Source organism: Dendrobates tinctorius, unplaced genomic scaffold, assembly GCF_039654945.1.
Source record: "Dendrobates tinctorius isolate UK_male_01 unplaced genomic scaffold, ASM3965494v1 ptg000162l, whole genome shotgun sequence".
NCBI lineage: Eukaryota > Metazoa > Chordata > Amphibia > Anura > Dendrobatidae > Dendrobates > Dendrobates tinctorius.
The window spans coordinates 12,579,496-12,602,664 of NW_027361829.1; the positions used below are offsets into that span (position 1 = coordinate 12,579,496).

Sequence of the window (23,169 nt, forward strand, 5' to 3'; positions counted from 1 at the left end):
CAGATACAAATAGTGGAGTTATTTAAATACTTTAGTATAAATACTACAAAGAAAACCTCACGATTATACATCCCCGAACTTACACCTTCTTCTGGAAAGGTTTAAAATGAAAATAGAAGCATGGTGTAGACTACCACTATCAGCTGTGGGGAGAGGAAACGTTTTAAAAATTATATTGATGCCCCAATTATATTCTGCATAATGCCCCTATATGGATCCCTAGTTCTTATTTTCAGAAAGTTCATAGTATGTTTCACTCTCTCATTTTGAAAAAAAAAATCTGCAAGAATAAAATTTTAGCACTTACAAAGTGACAAGGAGTCTGGTGGACTGGCGGTCCCCCATGCGCTAATATATTACGTTGCAGCACAACTACAGAATTTTAGTAGCTGGAATAGTACTGTAAATTCAAATAGTTCTATGAAGCTGATTATTACCTCTGGGACACCATGGAATATCTCTATTCATCTGGTTGAATTAAATAACGTGGATAAGAAATCAATATGCCCAGCACTAGCATTACTCTATAAGGTGTGGGATAGAGGTAAACATTTAATGGTAATAGGAAACTAATGAATATACACCTACGGTATATGGTTTAATAAATAATATGCAGAGTCCTATAAACTAGAGGGATTTCGGAACTGGATGAATAAAGGAATACTTTCGGTACAACAAAAATTATGTGATGGTATATTAAAATCATTTGATCAATTGAAGGAGGAATTTAGGTTGACAAAAACAATTCTATCAGTATTTGCAGCTTACTCACTCATTTAATGCACAAATAAAATTGACCCCTTTGCGGACAGATAATTCCTTTATTAATCTGGTATTGTAAAAAGGAAATACCAAGAACTGTATTTCTGATATATACAGACTTCTTCTAAATAATTTTTAAAAAAACTACCCTTCATTACATTAGCTAGACAAAAATGGGAGGAAGTTATAGGGTAGATTTCAGAAGATCAATGGAGTTTGGCATTGGATCTGATACCTCAACTATCTTTAAACGAGAGTTTTTCTCAAATTATATTAATGCATAGGAAATACAAGACGCCCAGATTCTTATAGAGTTTAGGGTATAGAACTGATGCTAAGCGTCCAAGATGTAAAATGGATGATGCGGGATTATTACATATGATGTGGGAATGTTTGGAACTGGGAGGATATACTGGAAAGTTCTGTCTATCATAAAGAAAGTCTATAAAATTGTTATTCAACCAGATCCCAAAAATGTCTATTGGGATTATTAGATGACATGAAATTTGATCCAGTAAATAGAGGAATATCATGCATTTTATTCCAAGCCAGGAAAAATATCGCATCCAAATGGATTAATCCCTTACCTCCACTGATTAGCGATTTGAAAAATAGGATAAATAATATTAGTCTGGAAAAGGGTATATACAAAAAGTGAAACAATGAAAAAATTTGAGAGAATATGGGGTCCATGGTTGGATACTTCTGGGATGCCATCAAGAGGATTGTTGATGGAGAGGCAATTTGACCTACTGGGGGGGAGAGGAGGGTGAAGCTGGGCCTGAAACCTCACTATAATATGCGAATGATAACCTTTGTCACTCTTCTCTGCACCCGCTCCAGTTCAGCTATGTCTTTCTTATACACCGGAGACCAGAACTGTACACAGTATTCTAAGTGTGGTCGCACTAGTGACTTATATAGAGGTGAAATTGTTTTCTCCTCATGAGCATCTATGCCTCTTTTAATGCATCCCATTATTTTATTTGCCTTTGCAGCAGCTGCCCGACACTGGCCACTAAATGTGAGTTTGTCGTCCACCCATACACCCAGGTCTTTTTCAGTGACTGTTTTGCCCAGTGTTTTACAATTAAGCACATAATTATACATCTTGTTCGTTCTACCCAAGTGCATGATCTTACATTTATCCCCATTAAAGCTCATTCGCCATTTATCAGTCCAAGCTTCTAGTTTACATAAATCCTCCTGTAATATAAAATTGTCCTCCTCTGTATTGATTACCCTGCAGAGTTTAGTGTCACCTGCAAATACTGAAATTCTACTCCATATGCCCCCTACAAGGTCATTAATAAATATGTTAAGAAGCGGGCCCAACAAAAAAAAGAAGCGGGCCCAATATTTATATTACTCTTTCTGATCGCGTTTTATTCCACTTTTTGTTCGGTGGTATAATGATAAAGCAATGTTTTTTGGGTTTTTTTGTTTTTTTTATGGTGTTCACTAAAGGGGTTAACTAGTGGGACAGTTTTATAGCTTGGGTCAATGCGGATGAGGTGATGCCAAATGTGTACTGTTATTGCTTATATTTCTTTTTCATAAAAATATTTATTCATGCGTACAATATATTTTGATTTTTTTTATTATCTTGATTTTTTTTAATAGTTACAATTTTTTAATTTTTAGTAAAATTTTTTTTTTTTTACTTTGTCCCACTATGGGACTTTCACTTTTACAGGTTGATTGCTTGTATAGCACAGAGATGCAGGAGCATTCCTATGCTGTTATGAATGAGTCACCGTAGGAGGCAAAAACAGAAATGCTAGCTAAGTCCAGAAAACCAGAGAAGTTGGCAGCTATCGGATTGCAGACCCCTGAACCTATCAACACAACTAGCAGTAGCCGTGGGGGGTTCCTACGATGCCCTAGACCCCTCGATCACAGCCGGAGGACTTAATAGCCTAAAGACAGAAAGGGAAATCTAAACTGACCCAGAGCAGACCCCAAAGCAAAAGGCAGCCCCCAACATATAATGACGGTGAAGCAAGAAGAAAGAACACTAACACAGACAGAAAGATAGACTGAGCAAAGACGGGGCCCAAGCTAACTAGATAGGAAAGGACAGGAAGGCTGCTGTCTGCAATCTATGAAAAACCCTATGAAAATAAGAGCCAACAGACTGACAGTGAAAAAGGCCCTGAAGACGCTAGGCTTCAAAAAGACTATGTCAGTACTCAGGAATATTCTGAAGACAGAGCAACCGGCAAAAGGAGATTCAGCTCACCCCAGCAGGGAATGGAAGAATCCAGAAAAGCAAGGCAAACAAAAACAAAAAGGCAAAGCAGAAAACTTAGCTTTAGAGGAGCAGGAATCAGACTGGTCTCCTAGAAGTCCACAGAGAAATCACCCGCAGGGCAGAAGGGCGTCGGCAGCCTTATATCCAGTCCGTGACTCCACTCAGCCAGTCATCATCATTAGGCTCAGGTGCCTGATAATCAGGCTCATTACCTTCCTATACCAGAATAGGGAGTTCACCAGACCTCAGTGACGAAGGGGAAAATGAACTCACAACACTATGCTATGAAAACTGTTAGCTGTGCACGGACAAAGTTGCTTCATCAAGTTTGCTAGCTTACGTGACCTGGATGTTACCATGACAACATTAGGTCACCTTGGCAACGATCGGGACCCAGCGATGACATCACATGATCTCTGATCATAGGGCAGAGGGGCTTTCTTCTCTCTGCCTGTTCCTGAAATGCTGCAATCGCATTAGTTTGCAGCATTTAGGGGGTTAAAGTGCCAGGAGCGGTGCAGGAGTTCGCCGGGACGTATCCATATGTTCCAGGTCAGTAAGTACCAGATCTCAGGGACGTATGGATACGGCTCGGATGGTAAAGGCTGTCATACTGTTCGCCATTACTACCTCTTTTGAAAGGGCATTCCACAGTCGGACTGCTCTAACTGTAAAGAACCCTTTCCTATTTAGCTGACAGAATGGTCTGACTTCAATCAAAAATGAGTGCCCCCTGGTCCTTAGTACGGTCTTTGGAAAGAATAAGTTGTGTGCCAGTCCTTTGTACTGACTACACATGTTTATACATATAAATCAGGTCTCCTCTGAGACATTAGAAAATCTGAAATATTACCGGTATATTGCAGAATAAAATATAATGAAAATACATTTCAGCTTTTCACAAGTGGACAGTGATACGACATACAAGTTGCTTCCTTCTATATTAGTTGGAAATGCCCTTTCAACTCAAAACAAATTCTAAACACTTACCAAGTTAATTATAACTTGTTTTCCATAACTAATTATCTGTGAGTCAAAATGTCGCTGAAATCCATCCATCTGAAAAAATATGAAAAACAAAAAACACCTATTATTATTATGCATTGCTTATATAGTGCCATCATATTCCACAGTGCTTTACCATTGCTGTCCCAAAAGGGGCTCACAATTTAACCCCTTAGTGACAGAGCCAATTTTTTAAATTCTGACCACTGTCACTTTATCTATAATAATAAATGCCCTAACCAGCTTCCGGTTGTAACAACTTCCGTCCAGTTGTAACCGGTGACGTCACCACACACACACGCACATGTTAACCCTCAACACACCACACCGCCTCAACACACACTCCTCTAACCTTTCACCTCCACTCATGTCCACTCACTCTTTCACTCCACATACGTTCCTTTCTCTCACTCCGTTTCTCATACTCACACCGTCATCGTCGCTGCCCCGACATCTTCCTCCGCCGCCGCGATCCAGGATCCAGACGTTCTCCAGGCCGCCGACATGTTCTTGCGGGACGCCATCTTGGATATCGTGAAGTCCCGCGATATTAAAGATGGCGTCGCCGCAACAACATGTCGCTGGCGTGGACGACATCGGGATCCAAAAAGATGGCGTCGGCGAAATCTCGCGAGATTACGCCAACGCCATTTTGGATCCCGATGTCGCCCATGCCAGCGACATGTTGTTGCGGCGACGCCATCTTTAATATCGCGGGACTTCACGATATCCAAGATGGCGTCCCGCAAGAACATGTCGCTGGCGTGGGCGACATCGGGATCCAAAATGGCGTCGGCGTAATCTCGCGAGATTTCGCCGACGCCATCTTTTTGGATGGCGGAGGAAATTGTCGGGGCAGCGACGATGACGGTGTGAGTATGAGAAACGGAGTGAGAGAAAGGAACGTATGTGGAGTGAAAGAGTGAGTGGACATGAGTGGAGGTGAAAGGTGAGAGGAGTGTGTGTTGAGGCGGTGTGGTGTGTTGAGGGTTAACATGGCAAGAGGTGTTAACGACGTCGGCGAAATCTCACGAGATTTCACCGACGCCATCTTGCATTCGTGAAATTGCGTCATTTACCTCACGCCGACTTGCTGTGCGGACGCTTGGCATTGCCTGTACCACCATAACTACTGCTGCCTTGGTCCTATGCCTGTTTACTGCCGGTGTCTAATTACTGGACCAATTTGCCTGTACTGCCATAACTACTGCTGCCTTGCTACTCTGCCGGTGTCTAATTACAGGGCCAATTTGCCTCTATCGCCATAACTACTGCTGCTTTGGTCATCTGCCTGTTTACTGCCGGTGTCTAATTACAAGGCCAATTTGCCTCTACCGCCATAACTACTGCTGCCTTGCTCTTCTGCCGGTGTCTAATTACAGGGCCAATTTGCCTCTACCACCATAACTACTGCTGCCTTGCTCCTCTGCCGGTGTCTAATTACAGGGCCAATTTACCTCTACCGCCATAACTACTGCTGCCTTGCTCCTCTGCCGGTGTCTAATTACAGGATCAATTTGCCTCTACCGCCATAACTACTGCTGCATTGCTCCTCTGCCGGTGTCTAACTACAGGGCCAATTTGCCACTACCACTTCATAACTACTGCTGGGCAATTACAGGGTCAATTAGTATCTGTTTACTCTACAATACTCCAGGACGCCTTCTTCACTGCCAGATAACTGCCAAATAGACTCCTTTACCTGTGCCAACATGAGTCATAACAAAAAGTATGCCAATGCCAGTGAAAGGAAAGCAGCTTTAGCACTACGACAAAAACAACGCCGTGCTAATGAGACTCCTGAGGAAAAACAGCATCGACTTGACAAGATTAAGGCTTATAAACGCCGTCGTCTCACACACGAATCCCCTAACTCTAAATCTATTACATTGGCTGAAGAAGCCTCTACACGCCATCACCGCCAACAACAGACGGCTTCTTCCTCATCATTATTAGTAGACTCACAACAGGATGCTTCCACATCAGCATGTGGAACAAGTTACTACCACACTTCATGCCATATGCCGTTCACTGACATAACTAATCAGCAATCTGTTTCTGCCCTATCAATACCACCATTAGTCAATACCAACACACAGTTTCTTCACATACAAGCTGCAGTTAGCCCGCAGAAAGTGCAACCAAGACAAATATACGTTGGTCTCAAAACTAGGCGCACCCCATCGGTTGGACATGCACTTCTACTACAACCTCACATTTTCACTAATGATGAAAATAGTATTACCGAACACAGCTGTGGTGACATGACCCATGTATGTGAGCATTGCGAAGCTTTGCATTTTGTAGCAGAGATACCTTCTGATAACAACTTTACGCTCTGCTGTCAGAAGGGTAAAGTCCATGTACCCATACTACAATACCCTGATGTCTTTACATGTTTGCTGAAAGGGCAAAGTGAATTTAGCAAAAATTTCATGGATAATATTCGAAGTATTAACAGTTCCTTTGCTTTTGCCTCCATGGGTGCAAATATTTCACCACCTCCTGGATATGGCCCATACTGTTTCCGCATACATGGCCAGATCTATCATAGAACTGAAACACTACATCCCTCAGATGACCAGCAACGCGCATTTGCCCAATTTTACATTCTCGATACCACTACCGCAAACGAACAACGCTTACGATGTAAAGAAAATCAAAAATGTCATCCTACATTGATGAACATTATTGCCCTTCAAATCCAAACTATTAATCCTTTTGTGGAAGCTTATCAAATGTTACGTGATGTGGAAGAACAAGAAAAAATTAAATCTCTACAAAACGGAACTGTCATGCCAAACATCACTATGGCTATTAAACAAGATCGTACTCAAGACCCTCGACGCTACAATAATCCCACTGTCAGTGAAGTAGCAGTCGTGTTTCAAACTGACAATGGTGAGCCACTAATGTCCACTCGCAGGATTTCAGAATACTCAAGATGGCATGGCCGCAAGAACATGTCGCCGGCGTGGACAATGTCGGGATCCAGGATGGCGCCGGCGGAAGAAGATGTCGGGGATCGTGGAGCAGCGACGATGACGGTGTGAGTATGAGAGACTGAGTGAGAGAAAGGGTCGTATGTGGAGTGAAAGAGTGAATGGACGTGAGTGGAGATGGTGAAAGGTGAGAGGAGTGTGTGTTGAGGCGGTGTGGTGTGTTGAGGAGGTGTGTGTGTATTGAGGGTTAACATGGCAAGAGGTGTGTCACTATCCTCTCGATGCGATAGCATCGGGCCTTAATCTACTATAATAAATGCGCTAAGCAGCTTCCGGGTTGTAACAACTTCCGTCCAGTTGTAACTGGTGACGTCACAGCACACCTCTTGCCATGTTAACCCTCAACACACCACTCCTCAACACACACTCCTCTCACCTTTCACTATCTCCACTAATGTCCACTCGCAGGATTTCAGAATACTCAAGATGGCATGGCCGCAAGAACATGTCGCCGGCGTGGACAACGTCGGGATCCAGGATGGCGCCGGCGGAAGAAGATGTCGGGGATCATGGAGCAGCCACGATGACAGTGTGAGTATGAGAGACGGAGTGAGAGAAAGGGTCGTATGTGGAGTGAAAGAGTGAGTGGATGTGAGTGGAGATGGTGAAAGGTGAGAGGAGTGTGTGTTGAGGAGGTGTGTGTGTATTGAGGGTTAACATGGCAAGATGTGTGTCACTATCCTCTCGATGCGATAGCATCGGGCCTTAATCTAGTGTGGTCATAACTCTGGAACGCTTCAACAAATCCCATTGATTTTGAGTTTGTTTTTTCGTGGCACATTCTAATTTATGATAATGGTAAATTTAGGTCGATAAGTTTTGTGTTTATTTATAAAACTAGATTATGGCCCGATGCTATCGCATCGGGAGGATGCGATAGCATCACACCTCTTGCCATGTTAACCCTCAACACACACACTCCTCAACACACACTCCTCTCACCTTTCACCATCTCCACTCACGTCCACTCACTCTTTCACTCCACATACGACCCCTTCTCTCACTCCGTCTCTCATACTCACGCCGTCATCGCCGCTGCTCCACGATCCCCGACATCATCTTCCGCCGGCGCCATCCTGGATCCAGACGTTGTCCACGCCGGCGACATGTTATTGCGGCGACGCCATCTTGAGTATCGTGAAATCCCGCGATAGTCAAGATGGCGTCGCCGGAAGAACATGTCGCCGGCGTGGACTACGTCGGGATCCAAAATGGCGTCGACGAAATCTCGCGAGTTTTCGCCGACGCCATTTTGGATCCCGACGTCGTCCTCGCCGGCGACATGTTCTTGCGGCGATGCCATCTTGACTATCGCGGGATTTCGCCGATCCAAAATGGCGTCGCCGCAAGAACATGTCGCCGGCATGGACGACGTCGGGATCCAAAATGGCGTCGGTGAAATCACGCGAGTTTTCGCCGACGCCATTTTGGATCCCGACGTCGTCCTCGCCGGCGACATGTTCTTGCGGCGACGCCATCTTGACTATCGCGGGATTTCGCCGATCCAAAATGGCGTCGCCGCAAGAACATGTCGCCGGCGTGGAGGACGTCTGGATCCAGGATGGCGCCGGCGGAAGATGATGTCGGGGATCGTGGATCAGCGGCGATGACGGCGTGAGTATGAGAGACGGAGTGAGAGAAAGGGTCGTATGTGGAGTGAAAGCGTGAGTGGACGTGAGTGGAGATGGTGAAAGGTGAGTGGAGTGTGTGTGTTGAGGGTTAACATGGAAAGAGGTGTGCGGTGACGTCACCGGTTACAACTGGACGGAAGTTGTTACAACCGGAAGTTGCTTAGGGCATTTATTATTATATAGAAGTTTCAGAAATTTGACAAAAATGTAAATAAAATTGCAATTTTCAAAAGTTGAATGATTATCCCTTTAATCTAGATAGTCATATCACACAAAAACATTAATAAATAACATTTCCCTCATGCCTGCTTTACATCAGCACCATTTTTAAAACGCTAATTTATTTTATTAGCCTTTTAGGTTTAATAATGTAGCAATAATTTTTCATTTTTTTAAGGAAATTTACAAAATTTATTTTTTTGAGGGACCTATCCAGGTTTGAAGTGACTTTGGGGGTCCTAGATATTGGAAGATCCCAAATGTGATACAATTTTAAAAACAGCACCCCTCGACATATTGAAAACTGCTGTCAGGTAGTTTATTAACGCTTCAGGTGATTTTCAGGAATTAATGCAAAGTGGTATAGCAGGAAGGAAACAGTGTTTGCTTACCACCTAAATGACGCTGACATCTGAACTGGCCGCTATAGCCGGGAGACTCTAAAGGGGGCTATTTGGCCATGAACTGCTATGGCAAACATCAGGACCACACAATCATGATCACGGTGTGTCAATTAGATTAAAGCAGAAGCCCCCACAATCTATTAACCATTTATTAGATGTAGTCACTTTTGACAGCAGCAAATAAGGGGTTAAACAGATCTGGATGGTGCGAACACTAATCATTTGTGATACAGCAAGTTGTCAGCTATAGTGGACAGCCGACAGCTGCTGGATTGTCACCTGTGTGGGGATGATATTTTCTTATATCTCAGGTCAGTAAAAAGACGTATTGGTGGTCATGAAGGGGTTAAACGCCCTATAAGTATGTCTCTGGAGTGTGGAAACACGGGGAGAGCACACAAACTCCTTGCAGATGTTGTCTTTGGTGGGGTTTGAACTCAGGACTTTATATTCGCTCATCTGAGAGAATCAGGTCGATTATGCAAATCAAACTCTGATCAAAATAATAAATTAAGATCTCCCTTACTTTTAGGTCTCTTCTCCCTATACCTCAATGCATTTGACTACTATCCTGTGATGATTATGCTAGTTTGTACTAATGTGATTTATGTCTATTGTAAGCAGTTCTCTAAATACTATGCCCGATTTCATTATGCTCCTTGACTCTATGTAATCCTGATCCCTCCACCCTCCATTTTTTCCTCCTTCAGAAATGCCACTCCACTCACTTTTTCTCAATTATGTATTACCTGCTTATTATTTATTAATTGTTCTCAACACCCCTGGGTTTTTTTTTTTGCATATAATTTTTATACATTTTTTTTATTTGTCTGTCTTGTGTTTATCACATTATATGTGCTAATATACCTCTGATGGTACTTATATGCATTTTAGATGTCCTTGATCAATGCCATTTTTGGTGGAAACGGATCAAAATAAAATATTCACTTATATTATGATCTTCGTTCGCCATAGTCTTTTCGGTGCTGAAGTTTTTTTTGCCTATGATATGATTTTTGTTGGATCGTACTGGGACTAATAAAGAGACCATTCGCTCCCCTGATTCTGCTGCTCTTTTCGTTTTACCCTACATCACGGAGCTTATTTTAAAGGGAACCTGTCATGTCATTTGTAGCAACTAAACTGTCGCAAGTGCGTTTTTAGTGACGCAATCTGCATTACTAACACGGTTTAAAATATGTTGTAAAAACCCATGCTTCTGCAGTGTGGGGAGGCTCCCCGCACGCGAGTTCTGAATTCGGGTGTATGTACCCAGCTTCACTGAATGTGTGTGCATGCGCTGGAGCAGCCACGCGTCAAGGTCTCTCTGTGACCACGCAATTTTACAACAGGACAGAGAAGTGCGTTAGCGCAGCAGCATGATGCAGAGGAGACTATGTGGATGACACAGGGATACGTCATCCATACAAAGCCAGAAGGAAGACAACGATCATAAGAAGATGGGAGGCGCCAAAACAAGAACATTAACCTCCCCTCGGATTGGACTGCCCTGCAGGTGAGTATAATAAAAGTTCCTTTTCTTCTCTTACAGGTCAGATAGGGGGCTTTCATGCATCATAATAGAATGCTATAAATCAGCCCTGAAAGGTGATGGCCATATTTCATATAGGTTAAACCTGGTGACAGGTTCCCTTTAAATGAAAAAGGGCAAAACCAGTGAGACACTTGTATTGGCTGAGCCTGTTCTCCTGATCTACATGTTTCACACTGGTAATTTAGCTTCCTATGACCTGCCTGCACTTATAAATGGCTTAAGAGGTTTGTTACTAATGAAAAATTCCCTTTTAGACATCTCAGGAGACATGGGGCAGGAGCACAGGAAACCCTGCAGCTCCCTCTTCTACCTTGTGACAGAAGCGCATCATGTGCCATCTCTGCCCATTAAGTACGTCCTGACACTGACAACTGTCATGATGTAATCTTTCACTGTATGCGCCACAGTGTTCAGTAGTCAATGCAGTTGCCAGACCAAGCAATGCAGGAATCTGCCTAGGGGCTGGAGAAAAGGTCATCATGGGTCATAAATGGCCCACGGGCCTGAGGTTCCTCATCCCTGATCTATGTAGTGGCTCGGCTATACTGGATCAGTGACCTCACATGAGGACTGTTCACAAAGAAGAATAAAGGGGTTGTAGTATTTAGGCTTTTATTAATCCATAGGTTCTGATCAAATAAACTTTCCTATTACTCATAGTCCCCAGATACAGGAATGCTTTGTCACAGTTCAGGTCTTTGTTGATCGGCTGCAGTGATGTAATTTAGGGTGCTTTCACATTGCGCCAATTTGCGCTCTTATCGTGGGTCCCGTCGGGTCTTGCGTTCGAAATCCTCCGTAAAATGGGATTCGGACGTATGCACCGACGGGGACATAGACTACATTGGTGCTAGCAGAGTAAACGCGCACTCTGGCATTCATCATATTTGAGCGTATTAGACTATGTAGCAGACTGTGTTGGGGTGCCCACCTCCAGTAGGCATATACTCCCAAAAATGATGCACGACAGAGCGCACGTTCGATATGCCAGCATCATTATAGTTATAGTCCATGGCCCCATTGAGATTTACAGTTATGAGCAGTGCAAGATACGGTACATTAAACAGGTTTTCTAAGATTCACATAAAAAAATACCTGAAATATCTCTAAGTAGATCAGTTTTATTTATTGACAATACCCACAAAATTATTTTATATAGGTAAACACATGCCTCATCTTTGTCTCTTAACATCCTGGTAATTGGGCATTCCTTTATCATCATAAACTACACATTCCAGTGTTTTTATGCTCTAACTTCACCCCATTCTGTAATTACTGTGTTCTCTCTATCTGATCCAGCACAATACTAACTTCTATGGATGATAGGTTGTGCAATCTCCACAAGACTAAAAGATGACAGAGCAGGGGCTGCGTTCTAAACCAGTCTACTGGGAGGCGAAGGAGTGAGGATACCCTTCACTTGATTCATGCATAACCCCCACAAAAATGACTGAGCTGGGGCATGTGCTGCCTACCTGGTAGGCACGGTACAAATTAAGGAACGTGCCACTGACTGTGGAGCCCATATGACTAAAGCTAGAAAAATACAGTTCAGTGCCCAATTCCCCCCTCTCACCATTCTCCAGGTGATACACTAGTTGGGATGCCAGCTGTCCAATGGGTTTAAAGAGTAAGGGTCCTAACAGCCACACCTGGAAGGGTTAAATCCAGGTGCCCAGGTCAGTAACTTTCTTTTACCTCCGTTTGACCCCTTGAAGCTTTTGTCCCACCCTCCTTCCCTTATACATGTCAAAGGTGGTTAAATTACCATACTAATTGGCGGATATGTGTATGTGTGCCGCGCTGTCTCCATGTGCTTCCGTCAGTCAAAGGGAGCCAGAAAAGTTTGCACCCTTGTTTTAAGAGATTCAAAGAGTTTTTTCCTGGCTCTTTAATTAAAGCAAAACATTGCATTGCCTTTTATGGCCTGGGGCGACGTAAGGGTACACACGGGTCTCCACAGTCAACTTTCCACTACAGTGGGACAGGGAACAGGGTCACACTACGCTCTCATTTATGTTTGATCCCTGCAGTGCCGTGTATTCTGCATTGTTGCAGGGATCACATAGGAAAGAGAGAAGCATGAACTATTGGAAGAGAGACACTGAGGAAGGAGCATGTGTGATCCAACTTTTTTGAACTGCTCGTAACTGAAGTGGAAAGCGTGGACTCCTAGGCAGTTCAGTCTTGGTTGGACTGTATCTGTAACGCCACCAGAGTGACATCACAGCCCACATGACCATCATACATGACAAAATAGTAACAGAATTGATAATAAACATACATTAAAAGTCCGTTTATGATGAGAAAAGCTTGGCAGCATGCAAAAATGTATCTTGAACAACCCATTTAAGATATTTTTTCAAATAACTTGAAAAATCATTGCATACACACACACACAAATAGAAAGTCAGCCACAAACGATGGTTGCCATGTGAAGTCACTCAACAAAAGGGGTGGTGCATAAACAGTAACTAAACGTGTCCTGTTTTTTCCTATAATAATAATAATCTTTATATAGCGCCAACAATAACAGTTTCAAAACATAAGTCATAAGTAACAACATTAACAATAATTAAAGCAAAATAAGACAAAATAAGACGACCCTGCTCGTGAGAGCTTACAATCTACAATGAGGTGGGGGAGATATAAAGTACAGGTGTGTATTTACAATGGTGTATTTACAATGATGGTCCAGCCATCTTGAGGGAGTGAAGGATGGATGGAGATAGTGAATGGGCTACACAAGCACACTTACACGTAGAATGACTTTGATTAGTGCATGTGATAGGCCGTTCTGAACAAATGTGTTTTGAGGGAGCGCCTAAAACTATGCAAATTGTGGTTAGTCCTAATTTCTTGGGGTAGAGCATTCCAGAGGATAGGAGCAGCACGGGAGAAGTCTTGGAGATGGGAGTGGGAGGTACGGATTAGTGCAGAGGTTAGTCGAAAGTCGTTTGCAGAGCGCAGCGATCGGCTAGGCCGATAGACAGAAATGAGGGAGGAGATGTAGGGGGGTGCCGCACTGTGGAGAGCTTTGTGGGTGAGAACAAGAACTTTGAATTGGATCCTATAATGACTGGGCAGCCAGTGTAATGACTGACGAAGAGCGGACACGTCCGAGTACCAATTAGCCATATGGACGACCCTGGCCGCTGCATTAATTATGGACTGGAGAGGGGATAGTCGAGTGACGGGGAGGTCAATTAATAGAGCGTTGCAGTAATCCAGGCGGGAGTGGATCAATGCTACAGTGAGGGTTTGTGTTGTTTCCATGGTGAGAAAAGGGCGGATTCTAGAGATGATCTTTAGGTGTAAGCGGCAAGAGCGGGCAAGAGATTGTATATGGGATGTGAAGGAGAGATTGGTGTCAAACATTACTCTCAGACAGCGCGCCTGCTGCCGGGGTGTTATTGTGGTACCACCCACGGAGAGGGAAATGTCATATTTAGGGAGGTTAGCAGATGGCGGGAGAAGTAGTTCAGTATTGGAGAGGTTGAGTTTCAGACAGTGGACATGATATTGGAGACTGCGGACAGCCAGTCACTGGCGTTCTGTAGTACAGCGGGGGTAAGGTCGGGGTAAGACTTATAAAGTTATGTGTCATCGGCATAAAGATGGTACTGAAAGTCAAATCTGCTGATGGTCTGTCCAATTGGGGCCGTGTAGAGAGAGAAAAGAAGGGGGCCAAGGACTGAGCCCTGAGGTACCCGACAGCAAGTGGAAGAGGAGATGACGTGGAGCCAGAGAACAAAACACTGAAGGAGCGGTCAGAGAGATAGGAAGAGAACCAGGAGAGAGCAGTGTCCTTAATGCCTAGTGACTGGAGCCTAGAGATTAGGAGATAGTGGTCAATAGTATCGGAAGAATGAGCAGAGAGTGGTCACCGCTACGTTTTGCTGTCAGAAGGTCATTGGTCACTTTGATGAGTGCAGTTTCAGTCGATTGTAGGGGGGCGGAATCCTATATGCCATTTTTCTCTAAATTCTCTCAAAAACACCCAGAGAGGATAGCTTCTCCATCAGAGTTCAGTACAGACGCAACAGAAAGAACATGTTATGTACAGCATCTGTACTCCCATCTATGTGTGCGCTCAGCGAGTAGATATGCGCCTTTGTCTCCGGAATCATTTTCGACTTACATATACTTGACAAGCAGGTGCACGGCTGTGAATTCTCCAGTGTTTACAGCATGCAAACCAAAGAAACTGCAGCAATAAAAGTTACATACTTCAAAAGGGCTGCCCAAGCCCAATTTTAAGATACCATTAGTATCGTACTTTAAAAAAAAAAAAAAATAAGATTCCTTTTATTAAAACAGCATATAAAAATTAATACAAATTTTAGTTACTCTTTAACTCTGATAGTATGCTTAAGATGTGGCACGAAATTAATAAATGGAAACGCATACTTACATGATTTACAGCGTTGTTGATCTGAGGCTTTGGTTTATATTTCAAGTTTGGTCTCTGTGACCAGAAAAACGGCATTGATCCACGAGTCTACAAAAGAAAGCAAAATATATTCAACCCATTGTGTTATATTTAAAGGACTCTGCAATATTTGTATGAGACTGCTACCTTCTTTAGTAATGTGTAGATTGTAATAATGTTATGGGATAGGAGATAAGCACATTTATTGGTTATACACCAATATGCTCTATTCAGAAGGCTAAAGGTATGTTTACCAGTCATAAATGTATAATTGGTACAATTGTCACCCTCATATTAAGCAAAGGCGCATGGCTTAACTATGAATTGTGAATCAGGGCCATGGTGAAAAGAGCTGGCAATCTCTTCCCATTTGTCACCAAACCCCGTTGAGCAGAAAAAGACTGGTGTGGTGATACTTTTCTATGCTTGTGTAATAATGCTTTTCCTGACTTTACGGCAACATAGGGCAATATCCCAGTCTTTGTGGGACCACGTACTAGTTACGCATAGTTTTTTTGTGACAGGTGTAGGTTCTATAGATATGGTGGACATTTTCAGCATCATGGTGCAGTGCTGAATGTGTTCACCTGCATTGCTGTGTGGCCTGCCTTTTAGGCCAGAATTAATATTGTCCAGCTAGTTGTATATGACATGTCTCATATGTATGGAAAGTATTTTTTGGTACCTGAGCCCTGAGGTCATCAGGGGAGGTAGGTGGGAGTGGCTGGTACTTGATAAAGTAGGTTCTGACCTACAACCCATATTCAGTGGGCAGAGATACAGAGTGTTATTATTATAACTCCGTCATGGCGACTTGATGGATGAATGCATTGCAGAAAGATCGATCTCGTGTAAGCCCAGAGTCTTCTCCAAAGTTATCTTCATAGTATCAAGCCATCGGGTTGCTGGTCTTCTTTCTACGTCTTGTTCCTTCTATTCTTCCAAGCACGAGGTCCTTCTCCAGAGATTGCTCGCTTCGTATGATGATGTATCCAAACTAGGCAAGTCATAGCTTGATCTGTTCCAAAATTGATTCTTTGTTCTTCTTGCCATCCATGGTATTGAAATCATCTTATCCAGCACGATATTTCAAAGGCGTTGAATCTTCTGTCGGGTTTCTTTATCTTCCAAGTATCGCATTCATACGTTAACATAGAGAATAATCTTAATAATAATAATATTTCTTTTTATATAGCGCTAACATATTCCGCAGCGCTTTACAGTTTGCACACATTATCATTGCTGTCCCCCATGGGGCTCACAATCTAAATTCCCTATCATGTCTTTGGAGTGTGGGAGGAAAGCAGAGTACGAAGAAGAAACCCACGCAAACATGGGAAGAACTTACAAACTCCTTGCAGATGTTGTTCTTGGTGGGATTTGAACCCAGGACCGAAGCGCTGTGAGGCTGCAGTGCTAACCTCTGAGCCACCGCGCAGACCAAACTATGTAGAAACTGTGTCTTCGTTGTCAGTGAAATGTTCCTGGATTTGAAGACCTTGTCCAGTGACTTCATTGTTGATTTGCTCATAGCTATTGTATTGGCTTCCGGTGTCATCGCTGCATTTGGAGTCATTATCTTTCAGAGTAGGTTGAGGTAATATTAAAACTTCCAGTTTGTTGCCATTCATCTCAATTGTGTCCTAGTCTTACCTGGCAGTAGTCAATATCTTGGTGTTGATGAGCAGTCCCATGTTCGAGCTTTCCTTCTTGATGCTCCGTAATAAGTCATCTAATCCATCTACGCTTATTGTTATCAATGTTGTATCGTCTGTTGTATTTAAAATGGCTTATGATTCGTCCAGCAATTTTGATTCCTTCTTTTTTGGCAAGTCCAGCCTTCCTGAAAATAGTTACTGCACATAAACTGAAGAGAAGAGGAGAAATGATGACCGGATGCAGCTTTGTGTGAAGCCTCACTTTCCTTTGAATCATGTTGTGTTGCAGTGTTCGGACTGTTACTACATGAACAATGTAAAGGTTCCTAATGAGGCTGATCAGATGGTTCGAGCACACCCATATCTATCATGGTATTCCAAAGTTTCTAGTGATCAACACAAAGTTTCTAGTGATCCACACAAAAAAAAAGGCTTTGCTGTAGTTGAAGCAAAAATACATTTCCATGTTGTTTGCTTTGGCCTTTTCCATTATCCATGGAATATTAGCAATCGCATATCTTGTTTCTATGCCTTTTCTGAACCCCGCTTGCTCATCTGGCAGCTCTTTGTCAAGTAAGGCTGTAACAGTTGTATGGTGCCAGCTGGACAGGTTGTGGATGGGATGTATGTGTCCACCAAGGTGTAATGCCTCGGTGATGCAGGACCTGGAGAAGCAGGCTCATTTAGTGCTGAGAGGTGTTTTAATGGGCTGGGATAATGGGTCCATGTTGTACAAGCAGCTGAGAGATTTGGGTGGGATCAGTTGCTCACTTACCCTCAGTCCAGGTCTTGAATTGTCTGATTTAAGGTAGCTGGGGCTGTCTCACTTGGTCTGTGTGTTGTGCAAGGTGAGGAGGCCTTGCATGTGCTGCTCAGACCCTGCTGGAGTCTGGTGAGGAAAAGACTCACTTTTTAAACGGCTGAGCCCGTGTGTTATGTGGACTTGTTATTTTCTGTTTTGTTCTGTTATACCATTGTTTACCTGGAAGAGGGTACTTTATTTTGTAACCCTGATGGTTTATAAACTTTTTAATAAACAGATTGTTTGTTTTCAATTAACGAACTAAGTCCCATGTGTGAACCAGCGTCTACTGCAGAGCCGATCCCTCACAATGTCTTTGCAGGATCTTCAGTAGTATTTTACTGATATGAGTTATGAGCGCAAAAGTCTGATAGTTTCCACAATCTGTATCATCTCCCTTCTGAAGAACAGGAATAAACACTGATGTTGTCCAGTCGTTGTCCCATTTACCAGTTATCCATAAATTACTCAGGCATGTGATGACATCAATTGCTACTTCAGAAGACTATTAGCTCTATTGAATTATTGTCACATCCAGGCAATTTGTTATTTGACAGAAGCTGTCTCATAGCAAAAATGTGGAGGAAAATGGGGGAGTGCATCTTATAGTCTGGATGTACCTGCTCTGGCTGTGGATAGGGAGACGCAGGCCACATGAGGCAGAAGCTGGCTGTTGCAGCTAACGCCTGAGTCCGCTGCTAAAGAGAATTGAATATTCACTGCATTCCACGCCCATGGGCATGCAGTTGTGGTGCTTGAATCCCGTGCATGTGCCATGCACTTCCTCAGCAATCTATTCCTCTTGCTTTCTTCTATGGTCCGCAGGCGCACAAGAACACCGAATACACTGACCATAGAGAGAAGGAAAAGGTGCAGATTGCCGAGCAAGTGCAGGGTGCATGCGCGGGATTCCGGAGCCACAACTGCACGTCAAAGGTCAGTATGAAGTGAAAAGGAGTGGTGTGATAGTATAATGAAGAGAAGAGGCAGGGATTTCTTCCAGGCACCGCACGCACCGGAGCCTGGAAGAAATCATTAACCTAAAATAAAAGTCTATTTCTCTACATCCAGACAGCAACTATGAGGCATACAGGTAAGACTAGATTAACATTTCTATTACCTGTCTGCCCATAGTAATAGCTGAAAAGTGTCCCAGACGGTGACAGATTCCCCTTAAATCTATAAAATGTTATAGCTTTGTTCCTCTTGCTTTTCAAACTTAACCCCTGAAGCCTCAGTGTCACAAATCACAGGTGTCCAATCAACTTAGTTTTGCTTTGGTTATTGGGGAGCTTGGCAGTGACCATACCAAATAACATAAATATCTGTGTTGGCTTTCCCTAGACTGCTGCTGGTTAATGGTGGAATCGGATGTGTATTTACTATACGTTCAATGTGAAAGTGCCCAATAATCTGTCAAGTAGCAATGAGTCGTCTTCTCCATCAATCGCCAGTCAATTGTGTTATTGTCCTGACAATTGGTGGCACTGGTGGGATATCTTTATGATCTTGATATTGATTGCTGTAGGCAAGACCACCACTGCCAATTTGAATGATGAAATGTGACCACCTATATAGCTGGCGTGACACTGTTTTACATGCTTAACCCCTTAACGACTGCCGATACAGATTTTCACGGCGGCAGTTAAGGGTACTTAAACCAGAGCGCTGCTTTTTAATGGCGCTGAGGTGTAAGTGTGTATATGTATGTATATGTAGTACAGACCAAAAGTTTGGACACACCTTCTCATTCAAAAACTTTTCTTTATTTTCATGACTACGAAAATTGTAAATTCACTCTGAAGGCATCAAAACTACGAATTAACACATGTGGAATTATTTAATTAACAAAAAAGTGTGAAACAACTGAAAATACTGTATGTCTTATATTCTAGGTTCTTCAAAGTAGCCACCTTTTGCTTTGATTACTGCTTTGCACACTCTTGGCATTCTCTTGATGAGCTTCAAGAGGTAGTCACCGGAAATGGTTTTCATTTCACAGGTGTGCCTTGTCAGGTTTAATAAGTGGGATTTCTTGCCTTATAAATGGGGTTGGGACCATCAGTTGTGTTGTGCAGAAGTCTGGTGGATACACAGCTGATAGTCCTACTGAATAGACTGTTAGAATTTGTATTATGGGAAGAAAAAAAAGCAGCTAAGAAAAACAAGTGGCCATCATTACTTTAAGAAATGAAGGTCAGTCAGTCTGAAAAATTGGGAAAACTTTGAAAGTGTCCCCAAGTGCAGTGGCAGAAACCATCAACCGCTACAAAGAAACTGTCTCATATGAGGACCGCCCCAAGAAAGGAAGACAAAGAGTCACCTCTGCTGCGGAGGATAAGTTCATCCGAGTCACCAGCCTCAGAAATCGCAGGTTAACAGCAGCTCAGATTAGAGACCAGGTCAATGCCACACAGAGTTCTAGCAGCAGACACATCTCTACAACAACTGTTAAGAGGAGACTTTGTGCAGCAGGCCTTCATGGTAAAAGAGCTGCTAGGAAACCACTGCTAAGGACAGGCAACAAGTAGAAGAGACTTGTTTGGGCTAAAGAACACAAGGAATGGACATTAGACCAGTGGAAATCTGTGCTTTGGTCTGATGAGTCCAAATTTGAGATCTTTGGTTCCAACCACCGTGTCTCTGTGTGACGCAGAAAAGGTGAACGGATGGACTCTACATGCCTGGTTCCCACCGTGAAGCATGGAGGAGGAAGTGTGATGGTGTGGGTGGGTGCTTTGCTGGTGACACTGTTGGGGGATTTATTCAAAATTTAAGGTATACTGAACCAGCATGGCTACCACAGCATCTTGCAGCGGCATGCTATTCCATCCGGTTTGCGTTTAGTTGGACCATCATTTATTTTTCAACAGGACAATGACCCCAAACACACCTCCAGGCTGTGTAAGGGCTATTTGACCAAGAAGGAAAGTGATGGGGTGCTACGCTAGATGACCTGGCCTCCACAGTCACCAGACCTGAACCCAATCGAGATGGTTTTGAGCGAGCTGGACCGCAGACTGAAGGCAAAAGGGCCAACAAGTGCAAAGCATCTCTGGGAACTCCTTCAAGACTGTTGGAAGACCATTTCCTGTGACTACCTCTTGAAGATCATAAAGAGAATGCCAAAAGTGTGCAAAGCAGAAGTCAAAGCAAAAGGTGGCTACTTTGAAGAACCTAGAATTTAAGACATATTTTCAGTTGTTTCACACTTTTTTGTTAATTCTATAATTCCACATGTGTTAATTCAAAGTTTTGATGCCTTCAGAGTGAATCTACAATTTTCATAGTCATGAAAATAAAGAAAACTCTTTGAATGAGAAGGTGTGTCCAAACTTTTGGTCTGTACTGTATATACACACACACACAAAACGTGGAGGGCACCGCTAATGAATATCAAGCAAGAGGGCTCACCATGGCCCTGGAGAGAGCATAACATGAAGAAATAAGAAAAAGATCACACCCATATACAGTTGTGGCCAAAAATATTGACACCCCTGCAATTCTGTCAGATAATACTCAGTTTCTTCCTGAAAATGATTGCAAACATAAATTCTTTGGTATTATCTTCATTTAATTTGTCTTAATTGAAAAAACACAAAAAGAATTGTCCTAAAGCCAAATTGGATATAATTCCACACCAAACATAAAAAAAGAGGGTGGACAAAAGTATTGGCACTGTTCGAAAAATCATGTGATGCTTCTCTAATTTGTGCAATTAACAGCACCTGTAACTTACCTGTGGCACGTAACAGGTGTTGGCAATAACTAAATCACACTTGCAGCCAGTTGACATGGATTAAAGTTGACTCAACCTCTGTCCTGTGTCCTTGTGTGTACCACATTGAGCATGGAAAAAAGAAAGAAGACCAAAGAACTGTCGGAGGACTTGAGAAACCAAACTGTGAGGAAGCATGAGCAATCTCAAGGCTACAAGTCCATCTCCAAAGACCTGAATGTTCCTGTGTCTACCATGCGCAGTGTCATTAAGAAGTTTAAAGCCCATGGCACTGTGGCTAACCTCCCTAGATGTGGACGGAAAAGAAAAATTGACAAGAGATTTCAACGCAAGATTGTGCGGATGTTGGATAAAGAACCTCCACTAACATCCAAACAAGTTCAAGCTGCCCTGCAGTCTGAGGGTACAACAGTGTCAACCCGTACTATCCATCGGCATCTGAATGAAAAGGGACTGTATGGTAGTTGACCCAGGAAGACCCCACTTCTTACCCCGAGACATAAAAAAGCCAGGCTGGAGTTTGCCAAAACTTACCTAAAAAAGCCTAAAACGTTTTGGAAGAATGTTCTCTGGTCAGATGAGACAAAAATAGAGCTTTTTGGGCAAAGGCATCAACATAGAGGAAAAAAAGAGGCATTCAAAGAAAAGAACACGGTCCCTACAGTCAAACATGGCGGAGGTTCCCTGATGTTTTGGGGTTGCTTTGCTGCCTCTGGCACTGGACTGCTTGACCGTGTGCATGGTATTATGAAGTCAGAAGACTACCAACAAATTTTGCAGCATAATGTAGGGCCCAGTGTGAGAAAGCTGGGTCTCCCTCAGAGGTAATGGGTCTTCCAGCAGGACAATGACCCAAAACACACTTCAAAAAGCACTAGAAAATGGTTTGAGAGAAAGCACTGGAGACTTCTAAGGTGGCCAGCAATGAGTTCAGACCTGTTTCCAATAGAACACCTGTGGAGAGATCTAAAAATGGCAGTTTGGAGAAGGCACCCTTCAAATATCAGGGACCTGGAGCAGTTTGCCAAAGAAGAATGGTCTAAAATTCCAGCAGAGCATTGTAAGAAACTCATTGATGGTTACTGGAAGCGGTTGGTCAACCAAGTATTAGGCTGAGGGTGCCGATACTTTTGTCTGGCCCATTTTTGGAGTTTTGTGTGAAATGATCAATGTTTTGCTTTTTGCTTCATTCTCTTTTGTGTTTTTCATTTAAGACATATTAAATGAAGATAATAATACCAAAGAATTTGTGTTTGCAATCATTTTCAGGAAGAAACTGAGTATTATCTGACAGAATTGCAGGGGTTTCAATACTTTTGGCCACAACTGTATCAAGGTTGCACCTCAATTGCATATATAATAAAATAGTAACACTTTATTAGCCAATATACCAAACAAGCAGGAAAACACAATTTAGGTTAAAAACATTTGGAATAAAAAAAAAAGAAAAGGACCTATGATGAGTCATACCTTTTATATAGGTAATGACTTCCCACACAAAATTATCCCCAGATAAGTGGATACAAAGAAACCACTGTCAAAGATATTGCATATGTATGTTACAATAGCCAATAGTGAATCCTATATGGCTAAGGAATACATATAGACATCACCAAATAAGTCCTATATGGCTATAAAGTGCATGTGAACAGTACCATATGGGCTCAGAGAAACATAAGAAAGAGCATTTGAGAAAAAGGTAATTA

The 23,169-nt window shown here is 42.8% G+C and overlaps 1 protein-coding gene across 3 annotated transcripts in view; it reads right to left on the bottom strand.

The window, feature by feature from the left end:
- SACM1L (SAC1 like phosphatidylinositide phosphatase) overlaps positions 1-23,169 on the bottom strand; it is a 449,760-nt gene that overhangs the window by 184,894 nt on the left and 241,697 nt on the right. For all 3 annotated transcript variants that reach the window (XM_073549855.1, XM_073549857.1, XM_073549856.1), the window contains 2 exons: positions 15,247-15,333; positions 4,007-4,075 (listed from right to left, as the gene is read on the bottom strand). In XM_073549855.1, coding sequence (XP_073405956.1) covers positions 4,007-4,075; positions 15,247-15,333 — 156 coding nt within the window. The remainder of the gene's footprint in view (positions 1-4,006; positions 4,076-15,246; positions 15,334-23,169) is intronic.